General features: G+C 41.4%; 1 protein-coding gene across 6 annotated transcripts in view; it reads right to left on the reverse strand.

Moving 5' to 3' along the window:
• BCL11B (BCL11 transcription factor B) overlaps window positions 1-23,095 on the reverse strand; it is a 97,319-nt gene that overhangs the window by 43,488 nt on the left and 30,736 nt on the right. For 4 of the 6 annotated variants that reach the window (XM_021549659.4, XM_021549657.4, XM_031504916.3 and 1 more), the window contains exon 3: window positions 10,342-10,557. The exons of the other annotated variants lie outside the window; for them this stretch is intronic. In XM_021549659.4, the coding sequence (XP_021405334.1) occupies window positions 10,342-10,557 (216 nt within the window). The remainder of the gene's footprint in view (window positions 1-10,341; window positions 10,558-23,095) is intronic. 6 annotated transcript variants of the gene reach the window in all.

Below are 23,095 nucleotides of genomic sequence, written 5' to 3' on the forward strand. Positions count from 1 at the left end.
ATACATCTGTTATGGGTTAAAATAGCTTTTAAAAAATGTTTCTTTAGACCGCAGTCTTTTGTGGCCATGGCCTATGCCAAAGAAAACGCAAACTTGCTTATTTTCTCCATGGGGCGCAACACTGCCTATGTGTGCCTGAACAGATTCGACTGGCCGTGAAAAGAATTCTAAATAAAACACAAACATGGAATTTGGCAACGCCACAGAAGCGAGCTTAAGACTAATTCCAGCATGCGGACGGCTCTCACACAGCAAGTCTGGCTCCACTATAAATGAAACCAGGCTCTGTAAAATCGCCAGTAAAGTTTGAGTTAGAATTTAAAGAGACAGCACTCTTATTCCAAGGTCTAGGGGGGAAAAACACACACGTGCACACACACACACATACCCCAGCTTATTAAGGAAATTCATGCTGGCTCAGTAAGTCTATACATTGCAAACTGTGTTTATTTTCAGCAGTCATTTCAATTTTAAAAAATGTGAAGTCAATAAAAAAAAAAAACCACTAAAAAGAACAATTTCACTTTGGACTTGTTTTTTAGAAAAAAAAATGTGCTGTAATTATGACTTTGGGGACTACTGGCAGTGACAGCAACAAATGAAGGACCTACCTGATGGGAAAATTAAACTGTTATATATAAAATAAGAAAGAAAGATTAATGTCTAGGGAGGAGCAGGGTAAGGGAAAGGTGCAGATGGGCAGAAGCTCCATTGACAGAGTGGCCTGGGACAGAGCATCCTGTTCCCATCAGACAGCCAGCAAGCAGGATGGTGACTCACTGAGGCTCGCTGGGAGGGAGCTATATGCAATACAGCTCCATGCTGCTGTGTAGATGGAGAAATCTAACCCTGGGGCAATGAAATCCCCTGGGAAATACCCCCCCAGCAGTGCCAGCCAGTCCCAGAGAGCAAAGACATCTGTGAAGAAAGAGTGAGGAGAAAGTGAAAAACAGCTTTCGCTCATCTTTACCTATTAAGGAGAATACAAATTTTAAAAATCTTCATTTATAATCACAAGACACAGCCTGATAAACTTAGACAGAAAGGGCAAGGAGCAAATTATTTAAGCACTGATGGTACTGCCTCCCACACTCTTTCTCCCCCTTATAGCTCTGGATGATACCAGGTCACTGAATTAAAATTATATCTCAAGTGCTCACCTCAAACCGTGACCACTGTGGTTTTTCTCAAAAAGGAAGAGCAGAAGGGGAGATTTGCTGGCTAGAGATTTGCTCTAAATATGGGAAGAGCTCAGACATTTATGAGTGTGCTCAACTGCACTAATGAATGGTGACAGTGGTGATTGAAGCAGGAGCAGGATGGATGCAGCTTTCACAGCACTCTTCATGGAAAATGGGCAGGGAAAGTGTGAAGGAAATTGGGAAGGAATTTACAGCAATCTCAGAGGATCATTTTACAACTGTTCTATGTATCTATTGATAATGATAGTGAAGTGTTTGGTTTCAATACACTGTGGAGCTTTTAAGATTCTACCTCAAATTTACAGTGGAGGAATTAGTTCCATTTGATGGAAAAAAAATAGAGAAAGATTGATGTTTTTGGAATTAGATTTTACAGGAAGGTAAAGTTAATCACTTGTCTTGTATTTACTGTATGTCCACAACGGTCCTGTTCCCTATTTAATCAACAGTTCACACATTTTTATAAAGGATTTGGATTAATCAATCCATAAACAGATCCAATTTTAGACATACTTTACATTATAAGCTTGTCTGTGCCATAATAAGTTATCTTATTCTCTCTTTATTCAACCAGAAGAGATGAAAAAATAACCAAAAACTCTCTTAGAAGATGCAAACTGAAAAAAATAATTCCCCTGCAAGCAGAAGGCACTGCTGCTATACTGAAGTCTTACAAGATTCCATGAATTTTTGGGTTTTACTCTCATCACCATGGGCAGTTTTAAATTATATGTGTTTTCCAGCAACACTCTGACTCTTACTTAAATCTCTGCACATCCTGGAATTCCACAGACCATGTTCACCATTGGCAGAACAGTATAACATCACTGAAGTCAGAAAACACCTCACAGGAAGATGTTCAGCCAAGCATCCCTAGGCAGTCCCTAACCCATCTCTCAGTGGACTCTTGGTGTGGTACAGCACACCCTGGGAGCTCCACGTTTGTCACACAGCCAGGAAGAGAGGTAAGGATCAGGTTTAGAGCCGTGTCTCACGTGAAGTAATCTAGGTCAATACAGGACATGTGAGGAGCCAGCCTGGCACACAGGAAGGATGGGATGTTCCTCTCACATTGCCAAGGGGATGTGCTGAAAATAATATATTTACAGTTGGCTTCAAATAACCAGGTGACCTCTAAACAAGAATTGAAGCTGCAGGTATGTTGTGCAAACCAGTTCTTCTCTAACCAGAGGCCCTCTATATTCATAGCAAAGACAGTTTAGAAAGCACCATTTCATAGCACAATTCCAGCAACTGTCTCCTCATCTCCTTGCTTAGCGCCTGCATTAACCTCATTCCTGAAGTCCCAGGACCTCTGACTCATACAGCTGAATTCATAAAAAATGCAAACCTTTGCTACGTGGGATTTTTGTCTGCTTCCTTCCAAATGCAATTTTTAGTATCTCATTGAACCTGGCTTGCCCAGCCCATGCTATGGCAAGTTACATTAGCTGGAACGGGGTCCCAGAGAAATAGCTTGATTAAAGACAAAAAACAAGAGGAAAATAAAAATACCAAAGGTATGTACCATACACTAGCCTACCAGGTTTCTGTATGTACTGCAAAAATTCTTTAAAAATTCTGTCCAAAAGAAGGCAAACAGCATAAAAATATGGGTTGTTAACAGTTGCTCAGCTGTTTACTGCTCAGCAGAAAGAAGGACCAACATGCAGAACACAGGAACCCAGTGGGGCACACATGAGATGCATCAGCATGGCTTCTTTGACTCAAATCCCATTCTGAACATAAAGCATCCCATCTGAGCATAGAAGCCTTCCTTTTATCTATTTTTATGTAGCATTCAGAAAACAAGAGAGCAGAGGTCCTCTGAATTAGCTCTGGAGGGACACATGCTAATTTTTTTGCAGTTCTCTGGCCTAAACCTTAGCCACACCAGGAATAAATGATCCAGTCATTCTAAAACAAATAAAATAAAATTAAGTGATTTTACTACAAAATATACAACACCTCATTGCTCTCTCCACCTTTCCCACTCTGGCTTGTGAACTAAAAAGCAGTTCTCATCACAAATATCTACACCATACACCATGGTTTGCCCTACTTCCTTTGACACTGAGCATTATATTTGTGCTCAAGAGGTTTATCTCTATTCTCACAAGCTGAACAGGCCAATTCACTTCCTGGCTCAGACACACAAACACATCCGCACAAATCTGACAGAAAGCGAGAAGAAAAGTGATGTCAAAAAGCTACTGCTGAAGAGGCAGGAGGAAACTCCATCCTGAATATGCCAGGTGAGGCTGTACAAGTGAACTGCTTAGCATATGTTATGTACAAATAAATGGCAATTTGCTGAGAAAAGGAAAGAATAATTGCAAACATTTATGCCTTGTGCACGTGTATTAAAAAAAAAAAAAGCTTTCAGAAAGCTGGTGCATTGCCCAACCAAAAGGCAAGGCACCTGACAAGCACTACCCCTAATTTTGTCGCTTTTTAGGTGATTGCTTCCTTCCTTCTCTTCCTGCAGTTGATTTCTTCTCTTTTTAGGAAGTGTACACCAAGAGGCATTCAACTCTCTGAAAATGGGTGGGAAAACAACGGTAGCAGGGAGGAGGATGGTCCCATCCTGCAAACCATCCCTGGCAGTTACTCTGCTGCAGAAACATGAAAGCCATTCCCATCCCTTTGCTGAGCACGGACACACACCTTGCTACAACTTCAAAAAGAGGTCTGCTCCTCCTTCAGTCAACCAAGGTGTTTCTGGACATAATGGCTGTAAGAGTCATGATGGTGCCCAAACCTTTCCCACTGTGCCTAATTAAAGCAGTCTTCACTTATGCAGTGGAAAGTACTGCCATGCAAAAAGAAGACCCTAATTTGTTTGGGTCTTCAGTCAGAGCAGCATAAACCATGTCATCAGTGGTGCCTCTTTCTAACCAAGTTACTCTCTCCCTTCCTAACTACCAGTACTCCCAAATGTTTAATGAATCAAGGGGGAAAAATGGGGTTATTATTAGTGGGAACAAGAAGACACAACAAGGCACAAGAAAGAAGCCCTGCAATGAAAAAAAAAAACTGTTCAATGAGATGGAATAGAATAGAAATGTCCTTCTCTTGCTTTTCCATAAGCTCCCTTTTTACCTCATCTCCCACCTGATACCACCAAAGCTTGTTTGTGCTTTAACAAATATGGATCTGTTGCTATGTGCTCCCTTGGTCCTTACCTATATTCTGAAGTCACCTCTCCTAATTCAGCTATCACTCAGCTAACTCCAAAAGGACAAAAATTCATTCATTGCAATAAACAAATTATAAAATCACCTTCATCCATCTTGTTCCTATATTTTTAAATTTGATTGTGGCCAGAGAATTGCTGGTTGGGAATTACCCTTCCCCCACTCTCACATACACCCTTTAAAAATGCAAAATCTAGCCCTCTATTTCAATATTTCTGATGTCAGTGACCGGTGTCGGCTCTCCCCATACAGTAACTGCTTTAAAGCGCTGCATACAGCACTGCATTAAAAATTAATTACACATGCTATTTTATTGATAGTGCATAATGTAATGAGCACCAGCTGTGCTAAACATCCAAACTCCTTTTTAAGACAGCTATAAAAAAAGAAAGAAACTGCACTTCCAAATGCTTCTCCTGTCAGAGGAGAAAAACAGCAACATCTTGGATGGATTTGAAACAGGATTCTTTGATTTAGCTCTCCATTTGGAGCGTTTGAAGAGTTCAGACTCTCGGGCTCAGTGTAGTGGTATGCGATCGAGTTAACTCTCTCAATGTTGCAACCATTGTCCTTACTGCAGGCAGTGTTGCCCTGAACCTTTTCGTACCAAGACTACCAAGATTCAGTTCTACCCATTAATGTTGCAATTAAGGTATTTTCTTTTTTCCTGGGATGTCTGGAAATGGCAAGCATCCGCTTTAAAGAACCTTTAAATATCACTATTGCTCCTGCTGGTTCTTAACTTGACATAATTAGGACTTACAAAGTTATAGTGATCAGCCATCTGTCTAGAACAAAGTCACAGTCATGCTCACATTGCCAGCGACCCTGCCCCATGCAGCACCCTCATTTTAGTCACCTCTTTGCAATTTTAAGGTCTCTTCACTGCCTCTTGGCAAACACACTAGTCAGTCAAAAAAACAGTCTGTGTTAAATTCACTTATTTTGAGTTTGGATCTGATTTTAATACCTAGTGAGACAGGGAGCTGCCTAGACAGCAGGTCACATATGATTTTAATACTTGGATAGGTGAATGAACACAGAGATTGATAGGTAGATGTAAAGATGGATGCATGCATTCAGACTGATGCATTACTCTTTTTAGTGTATACATCTCTCACACATCCCTGCACTCTGTAAGTACTGTCCACAAAGTCAATTCTACTATAGCACACATTAAATATTTCAGTAAAATAAATAAATACATGACTCACAAGGACATCTTTCCTGAATGTTAGCTAGTATTTTATGCAAACCTCTTATTTATGCAGCGAAATGAAAAGATATATTTACAAAGGCTCTCAGGGAAACTATAGATCTTTGTCTGTCCTCTGACATTTATACACTTATATCAAATTCCTCTTTCTCCTCTCAAAAAAGCATCAGAGAGAAATCTTTTTTTTTTTTTTTTGAAAGTCCACTCAGCAAAAAATGAAGAGTAGAGTATCAGCCATTGTCCTGGGACCTGATGAGTTAGAAGGTTTTTTGCTGGATGAATTTGTATTCTCTGTTCTGATTACTGTTTTGTTTTCCATTGATCCTCCTATGTTAATAAAACCCAGGCTAGAGTGAACAAAAGCTTGCTTCTTGTTCAAGTAAGAAACGTGCAAGTGCATACCATATCATTAACATAAAAGTTTTTGAAATAATACTTCTTTCTAGACAGACTGTATTAATTGCATCAAGCTTTTTACAGCAGGGTGGTCTAATCTAGCTCTTCTCTTTGGCTGACTCCAGTTATAAAACCAACATAAAATGAATACGGTGATATAATAGATGGAGGAAAAAGTATTCTTTTAAAACCTATGATTTAGTTACAGGGACTGCTTTTATCTTTACTGTCACCTTAATCTCTGCCAAGAAAACACCAGACTAGTTAAATGAAGCAGTAAGTAGAATTTCAGTAGCCAAGTAAATTGATATTAACTTTACAAGATGACTGTGATTTTCAGAATGTCCTAATGACTAACACAGCTGATTCCATGAATTAGCAGGAGCTTGCTCCTCTCTTATGAGATATGGCCCCATGCCTTCCTCTATTTTAGACCTTAAATTTCACAGCCCTGTCCATTAATCACTGCTGTCCATGCCCACTTGCTGTTTTTATACATGCAACTAAGTATTGTAATTGCTTTCCACCTCCTTCCATCAGCCTACATGTGGGAAGGAAGCAGTTTCACTGGTTAGATGAATATATGTGTATTGGACAGATTTAATTATCTTTACAGAGGTATATAAAACCCTCACTTGTAGGCCCAGTCCAGAGAATTTGGACCAGGTATATATCTGAATGCAGGCACAGGGGATTAATTATTCTCTGTGCCATTACGATCCTCTTTGTCTTATGCTGATTACGATCCTCTTCCTGGGGCTTTTACACCACAGCATCTTCAAGGCAGGGACTTTTTCTTTGGACTGTACACACTGTAAAGTGCCGTGCACTTCTGCGCTGAGATTTTCAATGCTCGTTTCTCGTTAACTTTAATGGGAAATGGGCATCCAAATCTCTTAGGCAGCTTTGACAATTTAAGCCTTAATGTACAATATTAATAAATCAGCATCATAAAAAGAGCCTTATGAAGACATATTGTGAAAAAATAGCCCCACAAAAAGCATTGCAGTGTATATGTGCATGCACACAAGCATATACTTTTCTTTACATAATTATGTCTCTCAACAATCATTTATTTGCATGTCTCTGTTATGCAAAAAAAAAAACTCTGTGTGTTTTACAGTTACTCTGAGAGGTTGCAATTCATTGTAATGAAATAAAAAGCAGGCTCAAAAAAAGCACCCTAATCTGGCAAGGGGTAAAGCAAAATGAATGCTTTGCCCATTTATATTTTAGATCCAAGCTACATAACCCTGTGAATTTCATTACTCTATTCCAACTTCTAATTAAATAGGCACTAAAAACATTCGAACGGGAGAACCCAATTCAACTGAAAAAAGCTTCTGGGGCAAAATATATAAATAAATAAATATATTGAGAGAGATTGAACAAGCGGTAGAGATTTCTTTTTTAAATCACATGAAAAAATGTGGACCTTCACTTGCAAATTCCTTGTCCTGGGGTGCCTCGAACACAAATAATTGAACAAAGATAGAGAGACCACAACCAGCACTGGCTGAGCAACACAGTGGACACCCAAGCAAACCTCCCAGCACCATTTGCTGTGATTGAAACTATCAGCAGCACATTTTCTAAAGATCACTAACAACTGCGGATGAGGCAGCACGACTTCCTCTGTGCATGACTGAACACTACTCAGCATCCCAGACAATCACTCTTATCTAGGTCGGAGATTTCCAAACGCAGTTTTCACACATGTGTACCCCAAATCCCACCAGAAGCCAGACGTTTGGATTCTCCAGCACAAACTGTTGTGAGGGACTCTTGAGGGCCCAGTTTGTGAGTGCCCAGCAAAGATTTTGGAGTACCTGCAACTTCAAGCCATCAGAGTCTCAGTCTGCTTGAGAGCTGCATGGAAAATCTCCAGGTCCTGAATTAAATAAATGCTGAAAAACAGGAAAGGTAAGAAATGATGAAGGATGAGGGGAGGCGGGAACTGCTGATGGCTTTTGTTCAAAGAAGTAACCAATTCCTCAGAAGCAAGGACAGGGCTGACAGAATAAAAGGCTAATCAAGTCAGAGAGACAAGCTGATCTCTAAAGCTGGAGCAAGTGACTGTTGTAAATGTCTATATTAAAAAAAAAAGGCACAATGCAGGGATTGTCACTAGATTATTAATCAACACAAAGAACTCACATTTCTTTCATTTCCACAAAATATTTTGGGCAACAGAAAGAATCCATAACCCTTGCCTAGGCTCAAGTACAGTGAATACTATGGGAGCTAAGAAAGGGTTAAGTAGATATAATCTCCTTTTTCAAGGGAAGAAAATGTTTCTTTCAAGCAGACCTTGACCAACTACTGTCATAAACATGTAGCGTGCACTTTGATAAAACCTATTCTCTAAGTGTCGCAGACTGCAGCAGTAATTACAGGAAGCCATGATAACAGGTCTCCCTCTCCACAGAGCTGGCATCGCTCTCCCAGCAAACAGGCAATTCTGCAGACTCACAGCACACAACTCCAAAGTGAGAACTCCAAGTACACAAAGTACAAAAGCCTCACCTTCCCCACATTCTTTAATAAGTTATTCCTTCCTTCCTTCCTTTTCTATTTTTAGATGTACTTGCTTCCATTCCTACTAGCTGCTGGCATCAGAAGTAAGAGGAAACCAGGGTATTCAATTCAGCGTTACAACGATGTGCCCCCACGAAGACATGCAAGTGCATACTACACCAGTGAAGACAGAGGACAGCAAAACATGAGACCAGTTCCAGTTTGGTTTACTGGTTCCTGGGAGGAGAGAAGGCAGGGAAGCTTTCTGACTTTCTGATAAAACGCTCACCATTTGCAAGAACCTGTCTCGACATCCGTCTCGGGCCAGTTGGTCAGTCTGCCAAGGCTGATAAAGCAGAATTTCATTAAAACAGCATCCTCTGCCATACTGAATGCAGCAGCTAGGATAGAAAATTTAACCAGACCCTGGATTTACTGATGGCACCTCACCACACAGCACATTGCTACAAACCCTGTGCACCAGTGCAAGCAGATGGGTGGAGGCTAAGCATCTTCCAGGCAGCAAGGGAGCCTTCACTGTATGCCCTGAGCTTCACCCAGGACCTACACAGCACCCTGCAGAGTGCTCTTAGCCTCTTCCTGAGAATATTTTATCTTTCAAGACCCAGAGTTTCCAAGATACAAATTTGAATCTCTTGCAAAACTTAATATCTCACTTTATTACATAAATAAGAGATGTAAAGGAGCATTCTCATGAGATAGGGCATACTGTAGCCAAGTGGTACCAGTGCTTGTGGAAGGAAAAAGCTAACACAACAAAGTTTTGCCAGCTTCAGGGGAGAAATGAGGAGCCATTTCCCAAAGGCTTTACTCCTGACAGTCATTGCTGTGTCTCTGAATCCTTTGGTCCTCTCGCTTTATTTATCCAGCACCATTTAGGGAACTCCTTATTAAAACTACATGCACATTATCATGAATGAGGGCTGTGGAATTTGGCCCACCACAGTGAGAGTCCATAAACATTTGTGGATTTTGCCACATCTGTATTTTCTTTTAAACCCTCCCCATTTTCACCTCACCAGTCCAGAGTTTGTCATAGACCAAGTCTTGCAACTGAGCCATGCTCAGAAACACCCAGTGATTTCAAAGAGATCACTGGGTCTGAAATGATGGGGTCTGGTGACAATATGTCCGTGTTCTCTTTGGCTAGCTTGGTGTGCCTTCATTTTCACTTTCCCCTCCTTGTGGTGATAAATCAGGCATCCAAAAGGAATAAAGGAAAAGAGAAACTGATGGGGGTAGGAGGCCAGGGATGCATGGTGAGTTATCAAGGAGCATTTTCTCAAAGCAAGGGAGAAAACAGCATGGAGCACATACATCCTGCGTGCACATGGATGTGGAGGAGAGCCTTTAATATGAATGACTGAGGAGGAAGGGCAAAAAAGAAGAAAATAAAAATACTTCAGATGTTAAATGCTATCCAATTAAGCTTAAAATAAACAGCCTAGAGAGATGATATCTTGATACTGGGGTATAACATTCTGCAAGGAGTCTCAGACATTTGTTTACAACATGGCACAAATGGCCCAGCAGTGGCCGCAGGTGACAACTGAGGGTGGGCAGGCAGGAAGGAGGGATGTGGAAATGGAGGGAGTCGCATGTCCTTTCCCACTTCCCATCCTCTTCCAGGGTGGAGAAGGAAGGGAAGTGGAGGGAGGAGGGCAGGTTAGGGAATTCTCTCTACCTTCCCCATGTGACCCAGCAAAGGCAGCTCTCCCACAGCAAAGATGACATCACTTGGCAGCACTACTGACCTTCAGATAGCAACAAAAAAAAAAAGTATTTCTATTACCTGACAACTGACAATGACATCCAAATGTGCCTGACGTCTCAGTCTGAATCTCAGTCTGAGTCCCGCCAACTGAGACTGCACGTGCACCACAGCAGGGCAGGCTAAGGCAGGGCGGGAGGGAGGCCAGTGCGCGGAGAGGTGACGTGATCACGGATGTGTGAGGGTGGGAGGAGGCAGCTATGGGAGCCCCCGGCAGGTTTGCAGGCCTGGACGGCCCTGGAGAAAAAACAATAGAAAAAACTGTCAGTCGGATCTAAGTTTGAAGGGACAGAGGAGGCATCAAACAAGCGAAGTGGGGGCTGGCTGCCTAACGCACAACACGCTTGGTCTGAACCCCTCTCTGGGTCCAGCTGAGGCTGGTGGGCTCATGCTGGGTGGGGGAAGAATAAGAAGAGACCTGGAGGACCTGCGAACCCAGGCTGAGGGCCTGTGTGGGCATGGAGCGGGGTGAAGGTGGGGGATGGCCAGCCCTGGCACAGAGCAGAGCCAGAGGCGGCGGACGTCGCCACCAGTGCTTGCTCAGGGACCGAATCAAAAGGGGGATAATTGTTTTATGGCTGTGCTAATGCACTGAGCTGACACAAAACTGGGCAGGCTTTCTGCCGAGCCGCTGCTGAAGCGGGCTCCACACACCAGCCCGGACAAAGTGCGGTGACTTAGAGCTCAAATGGCTTCAGCGAGGTGCCAGGAGCTGAGCTCCCAGAAGGAAGCCTTGGCGGCCATGTGCTGCCTTCCTGCTTGAGCTGCAGCCAGTTGTGCATTTTGCATGCCCCGATTATGCATGCTGATTCCCTACTGAGCTTGTGAGGAAGGGAACAACCTTTTTCCTGGTAGCTAAAAGATTATATTGTAACCTATAACCTTATTATTTATTTTTAACCCCTCTAGGAATAACCTGCCATTTAAAAGCTGTATTTAAGAGTTTTCTCCTGCTCCGCTAGAAATGCTGGCTCCTCCTGGCACTAGTCCAAACTGAATTCTGTGGCTTTGAAAAACTAAGATACAAGTCTTAAATATCGACATACACCTGCACAAATACAGACACACACATACAGAATCATGTAGGAGTCACGTTTTTGGCTGGCACAACTTAGCAGGCTTTAAAGGGAAGCTGAGTGAACAGCACCACTTTCCATTCATTGGGAATCCCAACCCCTCCATTTCAAACTATTCCTGCCACTTAGTTATTAGCTATTAGCTACTAATCAAGGCCAGTTTCTACATGAAGAAATGTGGTGGAATAGTCACCATTAAAAAGTTGGCATTTGCCAACAGTTACCACACAGTGGTAGATCAGAAACCACAGTTTCCCCCTGTATTTAGATCAGGAAATATGTGTGCTAATTGTGGGGTACCTTCTGGCAAATGCTTTCTTTCTAAATGGTGGCATTTCTGGCTGTGCATGATTGTGTACCTTGCAGATAGATGCAAACACCATGGCAGCAAGCAGAAACATTTATCTGTGTTCTCTCCAATCCTAGAAAAAACTTTTCCAAAAGGAACCTACACTGTGGCAGCAAGGAATAATATTTATCCATGCTCCTTCTGACCCTAAATATGCAACATTTTCCAAGGGAGTCTCACCACCTTGAGAGTCCCTATTTGGAAACCAGGCCTGCATGTTGATCTGACAGCTACACATGTGAGGCAAATGGGGATACTTCATCCTTGGCACAGCATCCAGCGCTCCAGTCTGCAAGGACTGCATTTGATTTTGGCATTTATCTTAAATGGCTAAGAGACCACCAGTGCAAAACATTTGTGTGAAGCTTTTGCCAAAACCACAAGTGAAGAGTCTAAATTCCCTGTGTAAATACTCGAGCTTCAAGCATCGAGGATAAAATTTGTGCTGTGTTTTGAGGACTGGTTTTAAATAGAAGCCATCTCTGTGGCTTGTGGGACAAGGAAGGCCTTTTTTTTTTTTTATTTTGGGAGTTCTGTGTTTGACTTTTGTAACTCTTTGATCTCTCTGGAAGTACTATACAAGCAAGTATGATAACTGCTATTCAGATCCTACCTACATTGCATTTCTGGCAAGACCGTCTGCTGTGCCTGTGGAGACAGATGTTGGACATGGATTCTATGTGTGTAGGCACCACTCTACTGCCACTGTAACAGATATGAATAATGTTTGCTTTTTTCGTGGAATAAGGAAAGAATAGTACAAATTCCTTCTAATGACTTAACAATTGTATATTATATTCCTAACACAATAAAAATTGCTAGGCTGTGTTGAGCTGCTTGGGCACTTGTCCTTGCTTAGAAATTCATCAGCTTGAAATGGAGATTTAGAGTAAAACCACAGGGCAGCTACATCTCAAGTTACACTGAGATGTGTCTGTGGTTTCACCATGACTAAGGGTACAGGTCTTGCAGTCACTTGGCCCTCTATATATCATGATGCCTTACTATGGGTTTTGAAGGAGATAATCACACAGAGAAACTATATGAAGTCCACCAAATGCATCATCTGACTCCACTGCACAGGGTTTTAATGTGGAGGTCCATGGGCCCTTGCACACAACACTACCCTGGGAGTTATGGCCTGGTGTGTCCCATATGTCCATTGGCAATTAATTGAATGTAGTTTGCACAGCCCTGAGGTGTACAAGAAGATGCAAAAAGCTTCCCAGACCTTACTCAGCACATCTCTAGTGTGGAAAGGGAATAAAGGTCTCAGATAGGAGATTGCTTACCATCTGGTCAAAGGGATCCTGTAGGAGCCCCCCAGCAGTGCTACTGGGGGCAAAGCAGCAATCTGTTTTAACAAGGTACCTAACAATTTTAGCAGAAGAACTGTATGAACCAGATGCCAGTGAACAGATATAACTGAAACTATCACTTAGAACTTATCTTTCTTGTCCTCACCCTGGAGAAGAGAGGCTCTGGGGAAACCTTATAGCAGCCTCCCAATACCTGAAGGGGGCTGACTGGGGGCTGGAAAGGGATTTCTTACAGGATATGTGATGATAGGACAAGGGACAATGGAATTAAACTGACAGAGATAGGTGTAGATAAGGTTTAAGAGAGAAATTCTTTACTGTGAGGGTGGTGAGAGACTGGAACATGTTGCCCAGAGATCTGTGCTCAAGACCAGGTTGAATGGATCTTTGAGTGTCCCTGACCATGGCAGGGGCATCTGTTCCAACCCAAACCATTCAATGATTCTATGATTTGATGTTGTCCAGGACAGATGTAAATTTGAGGAAATCTAAAATTTGCTAACCTGGTATCACAAAAGAACAGATTGGTAAGGGAGAAGAAGAGTGGACCAAGAGAGACTCTGGTAGATGATCAAGGATTACCACCAGCACTCCCAAGTCCAGCACTAAGAGACAAATATCATGCAGTTGCCAGACAAGGAGACTTAAGTCTACCCCTACAAGCAAAGTCAAATCAGGTGATTCCTCTTCCCCTTTACTACCACTTCAAGGTTTACTTCTTTGTTACTAATCAGGACAGTCCTACAGAATCAGATCAAGAGGAAAATCATGAAGATGGAAATCATATCCAGTGGCCTCAAGAAAAGGCAGGGAGAAAAGGAGGGGTCCACCATTAGGTACATGATACCTCTTCATAGTTATAGAAAAAATAACACTTGTGTTCAAAAATACTCAGCTTGTATTTGATAAGAACATATTCCCATTTCATCTCTTCAGCTCCTCTCTGTGGGATCCTAGGTGTATTTTTTATCCCACGAAGGGTCTATTTAAAGCTGAAAATGAGGATGGAGGCTCTTCAATTTAACTGTTACAGATGGCGGACAAACACAAAATGACCAAAGATGAAAAGAGAGCTAGATTAGATAGATAGACAGACAGATGATAGATAAATAGGTATAGATAGATAGATGATAGATAGATAGATAGATAGATAGATAGATAGATAGATAGATTAGATAGATTAGATAGATAGATAGATAGATAGATAGATAGATAGATAGATAGATTAGATAGATGATAGGATCTTAAGGTGGTGCAGAGTGTTTTTTGCTCAGCCCACACAGCAACAGGCATGGGAGTGGAGCTGATCTTTGGAATTCTACATCCAATCGACCACATCACATTTTCAAAGAGAAAACACACCTGCAAGCCCCTGACTGCCACAAAGGGCATAGCCACAATCAGCAGCAAAGGGAAAGCAAACCACAAGAACTGCAGTGCAATCTTCGAGGCAAATATCCCATCTGGATGGGGAGAGCAGGCACACACATGCAGCATTGTGTTGCTCGGATGTCCCTGACACGATGTGTGAGGCTCGATTTTCCTCTTGGGTCAGCACTGGGAAATCACTCACCTGCACTGCAGATCTCAATTATATATTCTGCATTCATTCTGCATGGAGAGTTTTGCACACAGCATGAGTGTGAAAAATGCACAGGAACTGTCACCATGTAAATAAAACATCTGCATTGCTGATGGTAAAGGAAGATTTTGTTCTCGTACATTAAACAGGCTCAGCATATCCTCAGAACCTGTATGTGGCAGTAGCTCACAGGTGATGTTGACTCCAATGCACCACTAAGAGTAATTTTCCTTTTTCTCTCTGCTATTTTTAAACTTCTAAAGAAAATAAGGTAAATTGGACATGACCCCAGATGGAAAATGGAAAAGGCTAGATGATCCTGACAAAAGCCACAATCAAGGCATAAATTGCATTCTTTTGTTGCCCCTCTCCCAGAGCCTAGGCATAGCTGGCCATATGATATGGTGTGTGTAAAGCACCATGCTCCTCTGGCACATCTGCAGAAAAGTCCCTGAGCAAAATACAAAGGAGCCAATGCAACATTCAAAATGTCCCACCTTATCATGGCTTAGATCAAGGGAAGCAATCTTAAATTAAGAGACCTGGCTTTACATCTCATGTCACATATAACTGCAGGCAATGTAGCTGGTGTGTCCCCAGGGGGGTTGTGTGCTTGGCTATGTGGGTGCCTGGGTGTGGATCCATGTACAGGCAGACAGGCAGGTGCACAGGCAGACGTGTGAGCTGCTTAACAGGGCACAAACCAAGTTTTTCTATGTGTTTCTCTGTGTCTGTCTGGTGATAGAAAATCCAATCAATAGCTGGTTAGAGAATAAAGCTCGGCTCCATTATTAAAAAAATTCTCTTTCAATAAAAAGAAAAACATCTGTTCAAACAGTGTACGGCTACAAATTTGGAGTGCAGGCTGAAGCATCATCACTGCCCTGTGCCCGTCATGTTCAGGGAAAATACTGCAGATGTTCTGAGGGGAGTTTTACATGAACCATTGCAGCAGGTCTCCAAAAATGATAGACAAATCTATCCACTAATCTCTCCAACAGATTTTCTTTTTTCCAAGCTTTTTCTAAAACAAGTTGTCTTATGTGCATCACGCCCTCTCCTGTGGACTGTTCCCACCTGATAGTATCGTCTCTCTGCCGTCTCTTTTTGCAGTCACCAACAGAATTGGGAGGCAAACACACACAAGCACACACACATACACACACAGAGACACACTTCTAAATACACACAAGCACAAACACTTCCAACAGCAACCAGCAGAGCAATGCCTGCACACCCTGCAAGGGGCAGATACAGCATCCCCCAGGAAAGGCAGAACAACTCCCTGGTGTGGGCAGACCACACACTCACGCCCTGAGTCCAGCACTCCGGCACACACACCTGCACACCAGCCTCGCCTGTCCCCCCAGCGCTCGCACGGCGCTTTGGGAGAGGTTCCCCCACACTGGTTGTGATGCTTAGGCTGAAACTTTGATGAAGCTCAAAATGCAAAAGTTGCACCAGGTAGAGAAGAAGGAGAGCAGGGAAGAGATTCCTTCTTGTATTTTGCTCAGGGATCTTTTTTCATTTTGGCAGACAAGGATTCCCTTTGAATTGATACATTTCTTTCTCCCAAGAATTTCAAATGATAATGCATAAATGAGTCATAGATCAAGAACAAGACGTGGTGAGCAAGGAGGAGAAAGAGTGTGAGTGAGGGGCACTGGCACAGAAATTTGACAGTACCCCAACTCCCCCCCTTCCTCCCCCCATGCCAAGACATTAATTCTCACAAGTCGGAGAAAATTACTATGCATGAATGCAAAAAGCATGATCAGGAGTAATTAACATGGCTTCATATGCAAATTTTATTAATGCAGAAGTACAAAGTCATTATGCAAATGAAACTTACGTCAACTCTCTTGACAAATATTCATTTCTAAAGCTCAAGTTTCTCCCTTCTAATTTTTTTTTGATTTTTGGTGTAAAACCAAAAAAAAAAAAAAAGTGATGAGGACTGCTTGACAAGTTTGCAAAGTTGTTTTTCAACCGGAGATATTTTATTCCTGCATTGTTGATATATTTTTTTTTGTTGTTGTTGTTGGCAGGTACACGACAGCTCATGGAGGAGAGCGGGAGGATGGGGGACGCGGGCTACCAGCAGCAGGCAGCCAATCAAAACGCCAGCGGCTGTAATGAGCGCGATTGATGACTGTTTGGCTTTACTGCAGGGTAATGAACTAGAATCCAGTCTGAGGAGGGAAAAAATATGAATATTCATGAAGCTGTGCTCCTGCCTTTGATGATTAAAGAAATTTTTAATATTCAAATAAGCGCTTGCCAAGTGATTAACAAAGAACAAGCACGCAGGAATATGGAAATGGAGCTGTGGAAGATTTGGGAGTCACAGTCTGTGCAGAAAAGACAGCACAAAATTTCATAAACAAGATAGGCAGATAACCTAATTCAAATCGGAGCAAATAAAGGGGGGAAAATCACCTTCTTTTTCATCAGTTTGGATATTGTATCAGTCACTTTGTTTTAGAGTGCAAAGGAGAATAAAATCAACCAATGCAATAAGATGGGGGGGAAATACTCAAACCCTGAGAAACACAACCCAGCAATTACTAAGTAAGAATCCTGGGTCAGAAACCGATAGGAAAATGATGGCTAAGGCCACCCTCTGCTGTGGGCTATTGCTTTTCAAAAGCAGGACCCTGCCTGATGCTGAGAGCCTCCTGGCTACTGAGAATCGCCAACTTGTATACAACAGGCAGGAGTCAAAAGTATCCTGAAATCACCAAGACCAGTCCCTGCTGTTAAATCCCTTTCCTTGGATAAAGGGCACACTGCAGGGCTTGACTGCTGTCTGGGAGAGGAGGGAGTGCAACAGAAACAAGAAATATTATTGCCAGGGAAAAGAAAGCAAGGAAAAAACTGAAAAGAAGGATGCAAGGAGGTCTCAGCTGCCCACCCTGGCAATCAGTTGGTAAAAAATGTGTTTTCCATGTCTGAGCCAGAAAGGTCCTCCACTCCCCACAGATTTCTGAACAGGAATACAAAAATTCAGTCACATTATAAAATGTCTGATAAGTTCAGCCTCTCACAGTTTAATAGCTTCACTAAGGAGTCACACTTAAGCACATAGTAACAATATTAGCTGCTAAAATGACTTTGCAGTTAAAATACATCTAATTAGCAGCCAGCTATTTTTTTTGTTTTGTTTTTCTTTGAAAAACAGTTAACTTCAGGGCTGTATTATACCAGAATGAAATGTGGTTGAGCTCTTTCTGTTACTCAAAAGCCAGAGTAAGGATATCTTTAAAGTCTTAGGGCACTGGAAAACCAACTCACCTTTTTGTTATTAGATGCTGGGGTTTCACAAGCCTGTTTGCCTTTTCTGCAGACCTTTAAAAACTCTGGTTAATTATTTATTTAAAAATCTAAAGAAAGCATAGGCTAGATACCATTTAATACTTAACTGCTGTTTTCAGAATGTAAAATTTCAACTATACTTAAAATAAAAATAATAACAGTAGCAGCATGAAGACAATGCTACAAAATGCAAAAAATGGCCATGATAAGAACCTTCAAAGTTGTCATGAAAACACATTATGTAGCTAATGGGATTTTTTTCCCCCTATATTTGCTTCATTTTTGGAAATACAAAAATATTCACTACTGATGTATCACAGAAAAGAATGGGAGGGAAAAAAAAGGAAAGGAAGGAGAGAAAAAAATCAAAGAAATGCCTAAATGTAAGAAAAGATAAGGTTAAACACCATGCCGAGGTATTGCTGGGAGTCTTTGCTCTGAATAATGCCAAGACCTTTCGAAGATGTCTGTTGTCTCTGAGTGCGTGTGGGCGGGTGAAGTGTGATATTACATAACTCACACGCGGCAGCGGCTGTGCACAACCGTACAGATTAAAGCGCTTGACTGTGAAACCCAGATCTCTATTTCCTGGGCTGTTTGTAGCTCGTGTCAGACCTCTGAACACCAAAAATGTTATCCTTTGTCAACAAAATTCCTTGGCTTTGTTTTAATCAGTGTATTTTCTTTTTTAATGACAGAGGAGCAACTACCAGCTCCTACAGTTGGTTGCTTTGAAGCACTTCTTAAATGGCCATTAAATTCTACCATACAAATATGAATACTTAATATTTATTCCATATTTTTATTCTTTCTTTAAAAGTACCCCATTTACACATTTCTGGAGAATAATGATACTTCTGCAGGGCAAGTGAACATACATTTCTGCATATGGAGTCAATGGGGAAAAGCATTAAGAGTCCATATTGTAAAAATCAGCCCCTAAATTTAAGTGGTTTGAATTGAGCATGCAGCTGTGGTTGCCTGTCAGTAGTTAGATGCTGTAATAATAATAACAACAACAATAATAACAATAATAATAATAATAACCTTTTCATTTCTCCAGTGCCTTCCACACAAAGATCTGGAAGTACTTTACGAAGATAAATAAACTGACTTTGGAACACCCCATGTGGTTAATAAATATCCCAACGTAACTAAAGAGCATGCAATTCCTCTCACAGTGTAAAAATCTGTGTTATGTCACCCACGTATTTGCATATGACATTTTGGAGGCTTGGACACCAAGGGCAGGCTGGGGAGAATTTTACTTACCTTGAGACCATGTGAATTCCTGGAAGTAGCCTACACTATGCCTGCAGGACTGTTTTGCCAAGCACCCTCTTTTAGAAAACAGGGGTGGGGATTGTCTGTGGCCCCTCTCTGGGTCCAAGGTGAGTGGTTCTCAGGGGTATCCAGGTACCACATAGCAGCATCCCTCAGGTCCAGGTCTCCACAGGAGCTCCTGCAGGACCACCTGTACCCTCCTCCCACCTGATGCTCATCTAAACTTGTTCCACACCCCTTGTATGTACTATGAACATGAAAAGAGAAAAACTGAAATATCTTGGCTCATCCCAATGAAACACACAAGAAAGAGGACTCTTGCAACCCAAGGCTGCATTCCCTACCTCTCCCTCCTGTGTCCTGTGCCCACCCCACCAACACAAGCCTTTGCCCCTGGAGGACAATACCCCTTTGTGAGGAGAGCAACTGAGTGCAAGAGCAAGGGAAAGCAGGGCAGGATTTGGCCTAAAAACATCACAAGGCATGAGTAAATAGGACATATCAATAGATGTGCTAAAAATATAACACAGGAAACAAGGGAGTTTCCTCATCTCAGGAGGGTGGTTTTGCAGACCACTGGGCTGGGAAGAAGGCTGGGGTGCACACCTGAGCCACACAGGCTATGGCATATTCACTCCTGGAGCTCAGCTTCCCTTCTGACCTTCCCACTGACTGCCTGTCTGGTCTGTTCAGCCCCAAAACGCTCTCAAGCAGAGCCCAGTTCTCACTATGGGAATGCTGAGTGTCTAACACAAGGATGGCCTGATCTGAGCTGCAATGTCCAGAAGCTACCACAATAAACTAACAAATAATAATAATCACCCTGATTTGTAGAGGGTTCTTTTTTTCCCAAAAGGCATAAAGGAGACACAATAGACAGTTCATCGATTTTCCCAATTTTTTTCCCTAACTCTTGTAATTAAGTTCTGGGGAGTTTTCAATGGTTGTAAAAATCCTTGTGGGTACTAAAAATTATTCATATTTCTATCTACCAGCGAGTATTTCTGATGTAATTGAAACGTATAACTACCCCAACAGACAACTGTAGCAATTTAACAGGCCTTGAAATAAATATAGTAACTCGGTGGATGGAAAGAGCTGCTTCCAAAGGGCAAAATTATACATATATATATATATGTATATATATATATAGGTACAGCTAGAGCAAGAAACACCCCTGCAAATAATCAGAGGGTTTGATCACAAGAGGAAGGTCAAGAGATTAAAATGAAGGAATTGAAGTGGCCAGGGAAGAGCCACAGATAAGCAGGAGTCATTAACACCAGTGGGCTTCTCTGCCTTGGCTTTTGGAGCCGAGTCCCACAGACACCGGCAGATGCTGCATTGCAAACGTGTATCCTCAGGGTGAATATGGCCTCTGGAAAAGAGAACAGCAGGATCTGCTGCTTGGGTAAGTATCTCTGCCTTGCTCTGAAGTTTGCTTTCTACTAGTAGTTTTAAATTTTGTCCCTAAATTTTTTCCCTATCTCTCACAATAAAAAATAATGGTAATTTTTAAAAACTTGAAGGAATTAGGCAAAATGAGGCTCTTCAGCTGTTTGGCAGCAAAATCAATTCCTGGAATGGGAGGGAACTTGGGGAAAAAGAAGCAGATGAAGTCACTCTGCCCCTCTGTGCCTCAGTCTCCCCATCTGTGAAAATCGGCTAATGACATCCACCTGATTTAGTTAAATGTCCTGGAAACTAAAAAGACTCTGTAACAGCAATATATTAAGCAGCAGCACTGTTAACTACTTCACTGCTGGAAATGCAAAGGAGAGCCATCAGGTGATGCCGTGTCCCTGCACAGCACAGATGGACAAACTTAATATACAGAAACAATTAGCTTTGGGGGAGAATCACAGCTTCTGTTTTTTTGGCTCACACCTTGCCAAAAGCAATGTAAGTGTAGACACTGTAAGTGCTGAATTTCAATGTGAAAAATAGTCTACCTGCTTAGTGTGAATGCATACACCAGACTTAAAGTAATATAACTTTAAAATAAGTGGCGGAAGGGAGGGACATTAACAGGCACATTCATGATTTTCAAATTTTCCCTTGTGCATGGAGCACTTTCACACTTAGAAAAGAAATTCACTAACACCAAGCAAACTTGAAAAAGCAAAACAAAGCTAATTGGGAAGGAGGGAGGGAGCAGCAGACATTTTTAAAATTAGGGTTCCCATTGAGTTTTGGATCTCTCAGGTGAAAACTATTCCAGGTATGTGTGTACAAGTAGACCCAAGTCTGATAATTGAATCCATCAAAGTAAATGAGCAGAGCAATCTGGAGACGGTAAAATAATCTACGAAATGAGAAGAACACTGAGGATCTAAAAGTTCAGTCTTCAATCTACTGGACACTAGCACAACTAAGCAAATAATGCTCTGTGAATGAAAAAAGGCAAGGAAATTAGCTTGCTTTTAAATAATGAAAAAAAGCAGATAAATAAACCAGCAACCGGGAACTTAGTTCAGACTATAACGTAAGCCAAAAAAAGGAAATTGTGAACCAGCGTTTCATTTGCACAAGGAAGCATGCTGGAAACTCGTGCCCAATCCCTCTGCTAAATAGAACAATGAAGTTTTACCCAAAGACTTGGATCCAAACAGAATTTGGCCAGTCACAAGCACTAATTAGACAGGATAACCGAACCCTGCACCAGGAGAGGTAAAACACAAGTGCAGTATAATAAGAGCCCTGTAATCCTTTCACTCTGACACAAAACTAAGAGCAAAGTGCAAGAAACCAAGAACCATTCTACATAAAGAATTTTTTTCTGAGGTATTTATTTTCTGGACAAGATTTCCCTGTAACTCTCAATTTACCCATTATTTGTACAGAATAGCATCTTTCTCCATAAAATAAAAGCATAAGACACAAAAAGGCTTTTTGTTATCAAGCCTGCTTGAAACAGAAGCTGAATACACTTACCTAGGAAAGTGTATTCAAGACAAAAACAAAGTGATAAAAAAACAGACATACTGTAAAAGCAAAGTGAGGCAAGAGAATTCCTTTAAAAATCCACAGTTAGGATGAGGAAGAAATATTAAATTCATACATATCACTCTAGTAAAATAAAGTTGAATAGGCTTGTTTTGTTTCTGATGAAAATGTCAATATTCTCAAATGATAGCTTATTGCATTATATCACAATCTAACCCAATCTTTCGATAACCTCCTGCATTTCGAGCAAAATCTCTAAAATGTTACCAACTAAAAAAATTTAACCAGCCTCTAATTAGTTTCAACAAAGTCATCATTTTAACCCTAATTTTCTAGATGTAGATGCTATTTCCATAGTAAGCATTATGAACCTTCCTTAAGGACAAGTGGAATCAAATTGTAAAATCATAAGCAGCGATCTAGTAGTTCTTCCTCGAAGCAAGCCCTTTATTTGCTTGTAATAAATTCAAATCCAGTCTTCAGTCTCTTAATAGGTGATCAGAGAAAATACGCATGCACACCTAAACTGCTACAACAAACCTTATTTTTTAAATAACACTTCAATGGCTAATATAATAAAGATTGTTGTAACCCGTTAGCACTGGTATCATTATTCCTTATGATTCAATATTCTAATGACTGGCTGTAACAGAGGTTTATGTTCTGCAGAGGTTTATACCACTATTTAATGTAATTAAGCAAACTGGCAGCCAGTGCCTCTATGGAAATATCATTTCTATCACAGAGTATTCCCACCAGAAATTCAGAGGGATCATAACATACAAACTTTGATTCTGTTTATTTTTTCCCCTGTTCTGAAACTGATCTGGCATTTCTTGGACTTAGTACTAAGTGGAAGAAGGAATTAATTTGGCTTCTGTAGACATGTTATTATTGACAATAC

Source organism: Lonchura striata, chromosome 5 (genome assembly GCF_050655825.1).
Source record: "Lonchura striata isolate lonStrDom1 chromosome 5, ASM5065582v1, whole genome shotgun sequence".
In the NCBI taxonomy this organism is placed as follows: Eukaryota; Metazoa; Chordata; class Aves; order Passeriformes; family Estrildidae; genus Lonchura; species Lonchura striata.